The sequence below is a fragment of the Peromyscus leucopus genome, chromosome 15 (genome assembly GCF_004664715.2).
Source record: "Peromyscus leucopus breed LL Stock chromosome 15, UCI_PerLeu_2.1, whole genome shotgun sequence".
Lineage (NCBI taxonomy): Eukaryota > Metazoa > Chordata > Mammalia > Rodentia > Cricetidae > Peromyscus > Peromyscus leucopus.
The window spans coordinates 35,207,463-35,221,031 of NC_051076.1; the positions used below are offsets into that span (position 1 = coordinate 35,207,463).

General features: G+C 37.1%; 1 protein-coding gene across 5 annotated transcripts in view; it reads right to left on the reverse strand.

Annotated features, from left to right (window-relative positions):
• Kifap3 (kinesin associated protein 3) overlaps nucleotides 1–13,052 on the reverse strand; it is a 136,549-nt gene extending 123,497 nt beyond the window's left edge. For 2 of the 5 annotated variants that reach the window (XM_037211318.1, XM_037211320.1), the window contains exon 1: nucleotides 12,888–13,051. In XM_037211318.1, coding sequence (XP_037067213.1) covers nucleotides 12,888–12,967 — 80 coding nt within the window. In that variant the 5' untranslated portion in view covers nucleotides 12,968–13,051. Of the gene's footprint in view, nucleotides 1–7,909; nucleotides 8,201–12,887 lie in introns of those variants that run through there. The other 3 variants (XM_028864420.2, XM_028864422.2, XM_037211319.1) reach the window with 2 other exon arrangements.
• Nucleotides 13,053–13,569: the final 517 nt, after the last annotated feature.

Sequence of the window (13,569 nt, forward strand, 5' to 3'; positions counted from 1 at the left end):
AAGACACTAAATTATCTAGAAATATATTTTGCATTTTTTACAATAGAAGCCACAGAGAAATATTTATTAGAGTCCTTTAGCTGGAAATGAAATAGACAGTAAACTGAATCCAAATAAGGAGTAAAGAAAATTGATAAAGATTACCATGTAGCTAAACAAAAAAGCCACTGTGTACCTTTAGCCTGGAATACTTCTTCAAGCAAATGTAAGTCCTTCATTATAAATAACTGCTTTATAAATTAAGTTCTCAGCTAAAAGGCGATGGCTTCTAGAATGGATAATTAAGAAATGAAGCATATACATACATGTATGTATGGTGTCTATATGGTAGACATGGTAGACACTTTAGATCCAAAGACATGAGCAGGTTCAAAGTTAAGGGATGGGAAAAGAAAATACAAACAATACAAAAAAAGGGTGGAGTAATTATACAAAACTGGCTTTAAATTACAGGCTGGTACAAAGTGTAACAACTACTGTGGTGAGAAAAGGATCAACACATCCACAAGATCTAACTGTTCCAAACATAAACTTGACACTAGAGACCTACACCATATAAAGCAAAAAGTGAAAGAAATGAAAGGACAAACAGCTCTGTAACAATAGGGGCAGACTTCAATATCACTTGGAATAATAGGTATGCCTCTATAGATTATTATGAATACAGAAATTGAACACGATAAGCCAATTAGACCTAATACATATGAAGGAGATGCCCTTCCCCTAAAAAGGTGTAAATGGGATATTCTAACATTAGATCTTATGTTATGCACCTAGACAAGTCATCAATTTGAAAACACTAACATTACATAGTGTGTTCTCTAATCACAAATGAATAAAACTAGGAATCAGTACAGAAAGAAAACATTCATAAAAATATGAAAAATTAAATAAATCCATATCCACATAACTACTAAATCAAAGAATAACTCATAAGAGAAATTAGAAATGAAAACAACAGGTGTACCCATGATGGCCATAACTTCTAGCAAATGCATGATTACAGAATCAGCTTTTTCAGAACTCAAAGCAGTTGCCCATTGAAATCCTGAATAAGTATATTTCAATTTTCCAAATTCTGCAAAGTGAAACATATCCATCTGCCAGATTTCATTCCTCTGAGTACCCTTTGGGTTATATCCTGCTGTTAATGGAGTCTGATTATAAAAGGAACAAGTAGGACATTTCCTTCCAATTTTCTTGGCTTCTTGCCAGGTTATTGACATGATATTTTTTTATGAAATTCTGAGGCCTCCAGCACATTTCCTATCAATAATTTATCAATTTCATCATTACCTTGTGCTAGAGGGCCTGGCAGACCCACATGGGATTGGATGTGAGTTATATATAGGTGACCCCCAAAACTCTACCAGAAAACTCCTACAGCTGATAAACACCTTTAGTCAAGTGGCTGGTGATGGGGGAATGTCTTTCTGTAGCTGTGCTTCCTTTCTCATTAGCACTGAAAAAAATTCAAAGTTAGTAGAGCATTATGTAATCTAATTCTGGATGTCAGCATGTAGAAGAACACAAATAGATCTGTATTATCAGCCTGCACAAAACTCAAGTCCAAGTGGATCAAAGACCTCAAATAAATCCAGATACACTGAACCTGATAGAAGAAAAAGTGGGAAATAATTTTGAACGCACTGGCACAGGAGACAACTTCCTGAACAAAACACTAATAGCACAGACACTAAGATTGACAATTAATAAATGGGACCTCATGAAACTGAAAAGTTTCTGTAAGGCAATGAACACCGTCAATAGGACAAAATGGCAGTCTAGAGAATGGGGAAAGATCTTCACCAATCCAATATCTGATAGAGGGCTGATTTCCAATATATATAAAGAAATCAAGAAATTAGGTATCAACACACCAAATAATCCTATTAAAAATGAAGTACATCAAATCTAACTAGAATTCTCAAGAGAAGAATCCCAAATGGCTAAGAAACACTCAAGGAGATGTTCAACATCCTTAGCCACCAGAGAAATACAAATCAAAATGACTCTCTGAGTCCATCCTACACTTGTCAGAATGGCTAAGATCAAAAACACAAGTGACAGCTCATGCTGGAGAGGATGTGGAGCAAAGAGAACACTTCTCCATTGCCGGTGGGAATGTAAACTTGTATAGCCACGTTGGAAGTCAGTGTGGTGGTTTTTCAGAAAATTGGGAATCAATCTACCTTAAGCATATACTCAAAGGATGCTCAATTCATACCACAAGTTCACCTATCTTCATAGCAGCGTTATTTGTAATAGCCAGAACCTGGAAACAACCTATATATCCCTCAACCAAGGAATGGATAAAGAAAATGTGGTACATTTACACAATGGAGTATTACTCAGCTGTTAAGGACACCAGGAAATTTGAAGGCAAATGGATGGAACTAGAAAAAAATCATCCTGAGGTAACTCAGACCAAGAAAGACAAACATGGCATGTATTCACTCATAAATGATATTAGATGTAAAACAAAGGATAACTATGCTACAATCCACAGACCCAGAGACACTAGGTAACAAGGAGGGCTCATAGGGGGATGCCCAGATCTCCCTGGGAAGGGGAAATAAAAGAGATTTTGTGAGCTTACTGAGGGCGGGTGGGGATGGGACATGAGTGATCAGGTTGGGGGAGGGGGAATGGAGGGGAGGTTACTAAAAGAGACTACTGGAAGGGGGGGCATTTTGGGGTCAGGTAAAAACATGGCCCAAGGGAATCTCCCAGGATGACTCCAGCTAAAACTCTAGCAATAGCGGATACATAGTCTAAACTGGCTATCTCCTGTGATCAGATTGGTGCCTAGCCAAACTGTCATCAGAGAGGCTTCATCCATCAACTGATGGAAACAGATGCAGATACACAGCCAAACATGGGCAGAGTTCAAGGAATCCTGTAGAAGAAGGGGAGAAAGGACTGTAGGAGCCAGAGGGGTCAAGGACACCACAAGAAAACTCACAGAACCAACTAACCTGGGTGCATAGAGGCTCACAGACTGAACTGACAAGGGAGCCTGCATGGGACTCACCTAGGCACTCTGCATATGTGTTACAGCTGTGTAGCTTGGTCTTCTTGTGGGACTCCTAACAGTGAGAACAGCTGCTTCTACTCTTTTACTGGCTTTTGGGATCCTACTTCTCATACTAGATTGCCTTGCCCAGTCTTAATACATGGGGAGAGATACTTAGTCTGTTTTACTGCAACTTGATATGCCATGTTTTGTTGATACTCATGGAAGACCTGTCCTTTCCTAAACAGAAATGGAGGAGTGGATTGGGGGGGGGGGGACAGAAGTGTGGGGTGGGAAGAGGGAGTGGAACAAGAGGAGGGAGGGGATGTAAAATAATTTTTTTTAAAAAAAGATGTAACTCAATTTTATACCTCAAGTAGCTAGAAAAAGCTGAGGAGAAAAAACTAGCCTATGCACTACCAATAATAAAGATAAGACTCTAGTATGTAGAAACAGAAAATGAAGGTGAGATAAATGTTGAGTATTTAAAAGATCAAAAAGCCTGGCATGGTGGTTCATAACTTTATTCTGGTACTCAGGATACAGAGGGCTGGCAAACCTCTGAGTTCAAAGCCAGCCTGGTCTACATAGAGTTCCTGTCCAGGGAGGGTCACAGTGAGACCCCATCTTACTGCCTAAACAATACCTAAGCAAGGATTATTACATCAATAAACATGCTTATATAGAAGGGGAAGTCTCATGGGGATCCAACCCTAGACAAAGAACTCTAGGCAACTGAGGAATGCTGGGAGCTGGAGAGAGAGTTTTCCAGGAGGAGCCCTAATTGGTTACCCAATACTAAGTCAGGCCTGAAACCATATATCAACATCAAAGAAGGAGAAGCCTTCTCAAGAGGTAGATGAGAAGGTACCTGGAAGGGATTGTAAAGATGCACAGGAGGGGAGAAATGATATATTTAATTTCAAAAAATAAAAAACACGTTTAAAAAGTTCAAAAAAATCATCAAAATGTTGTTAGATTGAATAAGAAAGAAGACTCTAATTACTAGAATCAGAAAATAGGACATTATTACTGATATCACAAAATTAAAAAATAAAATAATAAATAAAAAGAATAACTATATATCTCACTAGCACTATGAGATATTGTGACAAAAACTTCTAACAAAGAAAAGTCTAGGACCAAATGGGTTTACTTGTAAATTAGACCAAGCATTTAAAGAAAAATAAACACCAATCCTTAGCAAGCTCCTCCAAAAAATAGAGGGGGAGAGAAAACACTTTACAATTTGTTATATTCCAAAGTTGGGCAAAGACACTACAAAAGCCTGTAGACTAATAATCTTGAGGAATACATTTGGAAATATCCACAGAGTGCTAGCCAACAGAACCTAGCAGCACATTAAAAGACTACACAGGCCACATGATATTACCAAGGAATTCAGCATATTCATAAAATGAAGAAAAATAGTAAATGATTATCTCAACTGATACGGAAAACCCATTTTATAAAAACTAACTCTTCATTCATAAATTGTTAAGGAATAAAGGAAAACCTCCTCCAAATGATACAAGGCATGGATGAAAATTCTACAGTTAAAGTCATACTTGATGAGAAACAACTATTTTTCTCTGAGATCACAAACAAGACAATGTCCAATTTCACCATCACTATTCCATATAGTCCCATAGACTTGAACCTGAGCAAAGAAGAAAAAAGGCATCCAGATTTGAAAGTAAGAAATAAATTATGTCCATCTGTAATGACATTTTATTTTTTATATTCTAAAAGCTGAACAAAAATTTTTAAGTTAATAAACATACTCAGCAAAATTGTATGTTTAAAAGTAAATTGTATTTTCATTGCTAGTAATTAAAAATTTTAAAGGCTAAATTTAAAAAATTCAATTTCCCATGACATCAAATAGAATAAATCACTCACAAATAAATGGAGGGAGGCTTAACACTTAAAGCACTTAAAAATTGCAGAAATTATTTAAGAAATAAAAAAAAAAGGAAAGCCATCCTATGTTTAAGGACTGGATAACTTATTATTTAGATAGTAGTATTTCCCTTGGATGATTCATGGCATCAATAGAACCCCTATTAAGGTCCTGACAGCCATTTTTTTCAGAGAAGGAAAAGACAACACTAAATTTCATAGGGAAACAAAAGACCCTAAATATTAACATAATCATGACAAAGAGCAACAAAGTTGTAAGACTCACACTTCTCAATGTATTAGCTCCCTAATTTAAGCAATAAGTTACTAGCACAAGGAGACATACGTATTAGGATATCCGTTGATTAGGACTGACAGTGCAGGAATAAACACCTACATTTACAACGTTTACAGTCAATTCTTAAAAAGGATGCTCAAGATATCAATGGAGAGAAAGAATAATCTCTTTGACAAATGACGCTAAGATTGATATTCTTAAGTACAATATACAATAATTAACTCAAGTGCATAAAAAACACACATATAAGAGCTAAAACTATAAAACATAAGGGAAAGCTTCATGGTCTTGAATTTAGCAATGGTTTCTAAATATGTTTGCAAAAGCAACAGTAACTATTAATAAATTAGACTTCAACAAATTAAAATTGTTGACATTACTGACATATTCAACACAGTAAAAAGACAACCGAGGCTGGAACAAATGTTTGTAAACTGTGTATTTAATAAGGCTAGTATTGAGAATATAGTTCAGTAACAACTTTTTCCTAAAAGAGAATGACAGATGACCAAGGAGCAGATGAAAGAAGCTCAACTTTCTTAGTAATTAGGGAAATGCAAATGAAAATCAGAGTAAGACACCACTTTACACCCCCTAGAATAGCTACAGTTATAGAACACACGCTCAAACAATACAGAAAGAGAAGATATCAGGCATTGGTAAAGTGTGGAAAAATTGGAGTCTACATACATAAGAGGGAACATAAGAGGTACAGTCACTGAGGGAAAGCTATTTAATGGCTCTTCAGTGAGTCCAACATAGAATTCCTCCATGTTCCTGCAATCCCAAGCTTATGAATACACCAAATGACTAAAGAGAAGTGTTCAAACAAAATCTTGTCATGATGATAGCAGCTTAATTCCTAATAGGCAATAGGCAAAAACCACCTAAAAACATATCCCCACTTCAGTCATGAATAATCAGATTATAATATATCCATGCAATGAAACGTTATTCCATTACTAAAAGGGAATATATGTTAATGCACAGCTTAAGTGGAACATAATTATACAATGTGAAAAACTGAACAAAGCATACTCATATCCATCAAGTTTCTGCCTTTTCTATTAGATCTGTATATCATTTATATATAATAATCATCTCTCATATACGTGTGTGTACATGGACATAATCTGAATGTAATGCAAAGTTTATTTTGTCAAAATTAGATAAAACCAAACAATGTACTTTCAACCTTTTTCCAGATTCTGGCTCTAAAACATCACAGTGACTAGACTAGTTATATGTATTGTTTTCTAAGTGATGTGGCTTGAAAACAGCCTCCACACTAGTACAATGACCCTGAGTGAAACCACACCTGACACAACACATTATATGAAGCCCAGCAAATGGTACAACAGCAGCACTTTCTCTAACATAACCTCAGGTTTCAAGTTGAAATTAAAAGATTCAATGTATTTGACCAAATTTTTGTGTGTGTATATGTGTTGAGGTATGTGGGTAAATGTACATGTGTGCATGTTGGTAGCCAAATTATGTGGGTAAAGAAGTACTGACTCACTAAGATTTGTTATGGTTACATATCCCTTTTACAAATCTCTACTCAAAGTCTTTTCATTTGCTATTTTCAATAAGCGAATAAAACGAAAAAGACAAAGGAATATGTTCCCCTGTCTTGCAAAGGCAGTATAGTTGATTTATCTTACAATTGTTTGACTATGTTTAAGAGTCCGTTAATGTGTAAGATATTTCTGTGACAGCTAGAACCCTACCAAGCAAGGGAAAAATATACCCATCAAAAGTATATTAGGACTTAAACTAACTTAAACCACCTAACATGCATGTTTTCTCTTTCAAAAGTATTTCATAATTTGTCCTTGTGTCTCTCAGAAGTACTGTCTCTCACTGTCAGATGAATTATGTCCAAAAAAAAAAAAATGTGCTTTTTGTAGTGAATCAGTAACAAAGCTTTAACAAAAATATAGACTCCAAATCAGCATTTTCTTTAATTTGTTCACTGCTCGCTCACTCTTGGTCCAGTGAGAGGTGTTATTTTTAACTATGGGTGCCTGTATCTTTGACAGAAGTTAAGGAATCTCAACAAATTTTCATTTTTCTTTGGAGTAGCTGATATCACACATACTTAAGATAGAAAATGGTAAGCTCTTTCATGCCAAGGTCCTAATAACAATGCACTTCTTGCAGAAATTATATTGTGAATATGAGAATCAAGTGGGTGAAATGGACCAAGAACATCTGGCTGAACATTTCAATCCAGTCTTGCATGAAGTAAAAACCACCACGTCCACTTTTATTCAAAACCCCCATGATTTGTGAATCTCAAACTGAACACAAATTGGTGATGTGACAGAATTCATCTCCAAGTCCCTATAGGATTTATCTATTGAGGAAAACAGCACAGTGGGGCAGAAAGAAAAAAAAATGAAATATGGGGTTTACCTCGTCAAACCTGCCGATCACTGCGAATATAAATTAATGTAGCAAGGAAACCATCTGATGCTGTCAGCACCCCCCCCCGCCCCCCGCCCAGCCAAGGTGGATTAAGGACCTCGCGCCCCCGCAGGGCCCCGTCCTTTATTCCACCCACCTCTTTCCCCCTCTTTCTTTCCTTCCCTGCATCCCACCCTTCCACCTAGCTTTGCCCAGTGACAACCCAGGGTCAGCAGGCGAACACCTGAGGACCAGTTCAGGGCGGGGCCCCGGGTCGTCACCTTTTGAGGTATCTGGCGTCCTCGCCTTGCATGGCGGCGGCGGTAGCGGCGTGGGGAGAATGGGGGTGTCTGAGAGTCTGGGGGGGCTACTTCCGGGGACCCGGCCAAAGTACCCTCACAGCCAAGGCGGTGACAGTCCAGAGGCCTGCAAGGCGGGGCGGCGGCGGCGCTGCGGTTACCACGGTGAAGCCGCCGGCTCCTCCCACAGCTCCTGGGCCCCAAAACACTGGAGCAGCCCGGACCCGCCCAGAGCCGTCAGGGCCCGGCTCACCGCAAGGCGCATGCGCCCACGGGACAGCTGCAGTATGCGCAGGCTCAGTTTGAGCCCTTGACTCCCGCGACTAATCTGACGCTCCCAGGAAGAAGCTCAGGAAGGGTTTGGTGCTGATTGGGGAGCTTGTGGTTAGGAGTGATATTCCTTGTCACTGCCCCCTGGAGGATGGGAAAGGAAAAGGCATAGCAATCGCAAAATTGGGATTTAAAGTCCTTAGCGTGGAACAAGACAAGGGTAACCAGTTAACTTTTTTTTAGCTAACTGATAGACATCAGGCTAACAACCTCTACAGCGGGACTTCTGCTTTGGAACATGTAAAAGATTCTGCATTGATTGCACTGAGTTCTAGCTGGTGGAAATGGTCTGCAATATGGAATGGATAGAATTAGACTCAACTTTGGAATGGATAGAATTATACTCAACTTTGAAAGTGGCATTTTAAATCATAAACGTAGAAAATACTCCCCTCCATAAAAACAAGCCAACTTCTGAACTTCTAAATCGTCCACTGATTAACCTTAACTCAAAGTTCATGAGTAAATGTTTCTTCTAAGGCAGGTAGTTGCTGACAATTTACAACAAAAAGAGCTGTTTTTTAGCAGTAGCAAGAATTAGACTCAACTTTGGAATGGATAGAATTATACTCAACTTTGAAAGTGGCATTTTAAATCATAAACGTAGAAAATACTCCCCTCCATAAAAACAAGCCAACTTCTGAACTTCTAAATCGTCCACTGATTAACCTTAACTCAAAGTTCATGAGTAAATGTTTCTTCTAAGGCAGGCAGAATTACAGTTATGAACTGTCAATGAAAATGATTTTATGGTTGGTGGTCACCGCAACATGAGGAACCGTATTAAAGGGTCGCAGCATAAAGAAGATTGACAAGCATTGCTTTAAAGTTTTTATATAGGCTGGCATGATGGCTCATTGGGTAACAGTGCCTGCCTCCACACCTAATAATGTGAGTTCTATCCTTGGGCTCCATACCATGAGAGGATAGGAATCTACTTCTGCAAGTTGTCCTCTGACTTACACGTGTCCTGTGACACACGAACACATCCATAATGAAATAAAAAAATTTTAATGTAAAGCCTCCATATACCTGAAATTAGAAGATCAAAAGATATATTAAGATGAACAGCTAGTAAAGATTCACGCAGTGTAGAGTTTTGACCCAACTAACCTGTTTTGCTCACTCCTCCTACCCATATTTGCCACTGAACTAATATTTGGCATTAAAAATATGAATCAGAGTTTGAAAAGGAAAACTAAAACCAGAGCAATGAAGAGATAAACAGAAATGGGATAAACTAGTAAAGCTCAACTGTTAGTTTGGGCCAGGAAATGTAAAATATGAAACTGATAATTTTTATGTATGAAAGTATGGAGACACACAAAGATAAACGAGGCTCTGAAATAAGGGCAGTGGCCAATTTGAAATAATTTGATTATCAGGAGGACTAATAACTGAGGTTATTTTTAACATTAAATAAGTCAAAATTAGAGTCCATCATAATTCTTAGCAGATAAAACCAAGAGAAAAACCGCTTTTGTTGAAACCAGTAACTATATCAAGGTCTTAATGAAATTCTGAAAGTGGTTAGACCTCTTATCCATATATTTTGTAAGGATAGTTCACCTCCTTTGGACAAGAGAAAAACTTGTTTACAGGAAATGCTGACTAGTAATAGGGACTAATGATAGTTACTATTTGTAAATCCCAACATAAACAGATTCAACTAACTGTCAGTGATTTATTCTGAAGTTTAAGCTTGCAAAGTTTCATCACAGAGAGCATGTGTGTACAATGAAGACTTTTCAAGATTGATCAGAAGTGTTGTGCACTGTAGAAAACAATTTAAAAAGTGGATCTGAATTACTTTTGCAGGATATTGGATGAACATAGAAAAACATCTAAACAATGAAAAAAGTTAATTAGTCAGGAATAAAGATAAGTATTAGGAACACTATGTTGAAGAGAAAAAGAAAATTGAAAATTACATACATATTTTTTAAATTTCAGGTAATTTACTGATAATAAAATGTATTCCTCTTGGTCTATAGTTCTATAATATTTGACAAATTAATAAGTCATATAATTGTCAGAATTATAAAAATAGATAGTTACTATCCTTCCAAATTCCCATGTATTCCTTTGGCAACATATTATACTAACAGTTCAGAAAAATGTGGATCTGTATTCTGTTCTCATAATTGTACCATTTCAAAAATGTCATCTCACCAGATGTGGTACAGTGTTTTGAGTCTGATTTTGGGTGTGAACAATATTCTGGATTCTCTTCCTTTGATACCCTTGAGGGCAGATGTGCCTCATTATTGCCTCCCATATGGTCTCCAATATAACACTGTGGAAGGTCTTGTGACCACCGAATGGTTGCACAATTCTGGTGGGAAGATTGGTTTGCTACAGTTGGAGGGTGGAGATCTAAGATCCTTGCTTGGATCTTGTTCATGGTGTTGGGAGTGAATTCATATTAATATATACTATATATATATTTATATACTATTATATGTTTTATTTCTTTTATAAGAAGTTCTTAAGTAGAAAAACTGACCTATTGTGATTGAAAATAAGACAAGTGGTTTGACTTGGGACACATGTTAAGAGTAGTTAGACTGCACATGGTCTAGAGGAAGCTTTGGGGTAGAGGTTACTCATTCAAACACATTTGTCAAAATTCACCAAACTGTGTAGTAAGTCATTGTCACCATATTGTATATGTTATTCCTTAACAGATTGATTTAAAATAGTGAGCCAAAACAGATGGATCAAATAGTATGTTCTACACACTTGAGGAAATCTTTGAATAAAAGGATTAGTGGAGTGAGAGTGGGTAGTTCAGTCAGCCAAGTGCCTGCCATGTAAGCATGAGGACCTGATTTTGGATCCCCAGTGTCCATGTTATAGTCAAACATACATACACTTGGGAATGGGTAGACTTTCATATATATACATGTATATGTATGCACTGCACATGCACAGGAAGGCACATATTCATATAGCCACATGAGAAGATACATACACCAAGTACACATAAACAAAATATTAACATTTAATATCATGCAGAGTAAAGTGAGAAAACTAATTTTTTTAAGATTAAGATAGAAATACTATTGCAATTATGAGCTCATAACAGTTGTGGTTGCCCTGCTCAGGACTAGGCCCATGGGGGAGTCATGAGCTTTTATCAGTTTTGGGGAACTATTGTCTGTTGATGGATGCTGGAGGTTGAATTGTGTACTACTGTTAACCCACTAGCCTCAAATGGATAATTCCACACCCACAGTCATACACCCTGACTAACCTCAATGGGTCACAAGACAAAACAAAAAGATGTAAATGTGGGTTAGGAACTTGTAGGGAGGAGTTAGGGGTATGAGAGGTGTAAGAAGGAAATGCAGGGTGGATGTATGAGAGTAATCAGCATGCATTATATACATGTGAAGTTTTCAATTTTATTAATAAAAAGGTAGGAACAGCATATAAGAATTTATAAGTGTTTTATGTGACTTTTAGAATAAAATAAAAGTCAAGTCAGAAATCCCAGTTCAAGTAAAGAAAGAAAACAATAAACATGGAGGTGAAAGAATGCTACAGATAAGAAGAGCTACCTTGATTCCTTGGGAATTGTACATATTTATTAATTTTATTGCATTTATGTATTTATTGTGTGTGCACTAGTATGTATGGAAATTAGAGGACAATTTGCAGGAGTTGATTCTTTCCTTCCATTGTGTGGGTCCTTGGGTTTGAACTCATATCATCAGGCTTGGCTGCAAGTGCTTTTACCCAATCAGCTATCTGCTGGTCTTATATGTATTAGTTTTGCATTTCTTTCTTATTACCATCCCCTAGAACAACTGTTCTTAACCTGTAGGTCGCAACCCCTTTGGGAATCAAATGACCCTTTCACAGGGGTTGCATATCAGAGATCTTACATATCAGATATTTATATTATGATTCATAACAGTAGCAAAATTATAGTTATGAAGTAGCAGCATAATAATTTTATGGTTGGTGGTCACCACAACCTGAGGAACTGTATTAAAGGGTCACAGCATTAGGAAGTTTGAGAACCACTGCCATAAAGTATTACAAGTTGCTTAGGGGGAAGAGATGAAACATTTTCATGATTTAGAAAACATTCACGGTGTGTAATGGTTAAGAGACTGACTTCTGAAATCAGAACTGGGTTTAAAGTGCCTGAAGACTTTCTCAAAGGATGAAAACAACAAACAAACAAACAAACAAACAAACAAATGTTTAATAGAACTTATAACAGGGATGTCCCAAGAAAGGCAAGAGTACAGGGAGGGACAAAAGTATGACATCCACATTGTGTTTAGCTAACGAGAAGTAGCTTGAGATAGAGAATTAGGTCTGAGTGAAAGAGCCAATGAAAAATTAATTCAGAAAAGCCAGCAGGGTTATCACCATGGGAAACCTGGTCCAGAGGATTGGGGTATTTGGATTTGTCCTACAGGCATGAGGAGCCATGAATTTTAATATGAGAATGTGGTATGCTGAGATTTATTACTTATAGTAGCATTCATTGATCTGCACTTACGTAAATAGCGACTGAAAGCAGAGGTGTAATAATTACATTTGAAAATAATTCAAGTAAACTATTTGATTCATCCTGATTTTCTTTGGTAATCTTTATACAGTTGTTTCTTACCTTGTGACTGCTTTTGGGACATCATCAAATGGCCACTGAGGTCCAAAGAGTCCACATCCACTGGATATTAGCGCAGTCATCTTTTCACTTTTCAAATTAATTTGAGCTCATGATACACATCTTAACACAAAGGAGATTTCAGTTAAAAGGAGCCTTTACAATACATCTTATTCTTGATGGTGGCAACCTCTATTGACAACCAGTATGACATAGCAAACAATTATGACATCACTGGGTGGCTCCAAGAGTCAGAATAGGGAGGGAAATGACCCATGAGGGTAATGAATCTTGAATATATTTTTCTCTTATAGTGTGATTAACAGTTTAATAGCTGTGTGCTGTGCCAACCTGATGATGCTTGAAAATACACAGTCAAACAAATGTATTATCTTATATACACAGTTGATATGTGTTTAGTCACACACATCTGTCTTTTCAATTTTATATATGTGGATTATATGTTCAAGGAGAAGTTATAAGACAGTATAGCCACTGCTACTCTCATGTGTATTCTTTTGGGGAAATGTACTTGGGATGATGAAGAGAGGATCTGAACTTAATCTGTTATCAGCTGACTTATTAATTTTCCCAAAAATTATAAGCAGGTGTTTCTTTAGACTTGGGTATACAAATATGGATAGGCATAGTTTCAGGGAGTACATTTAAATGCAGCATAAGTACA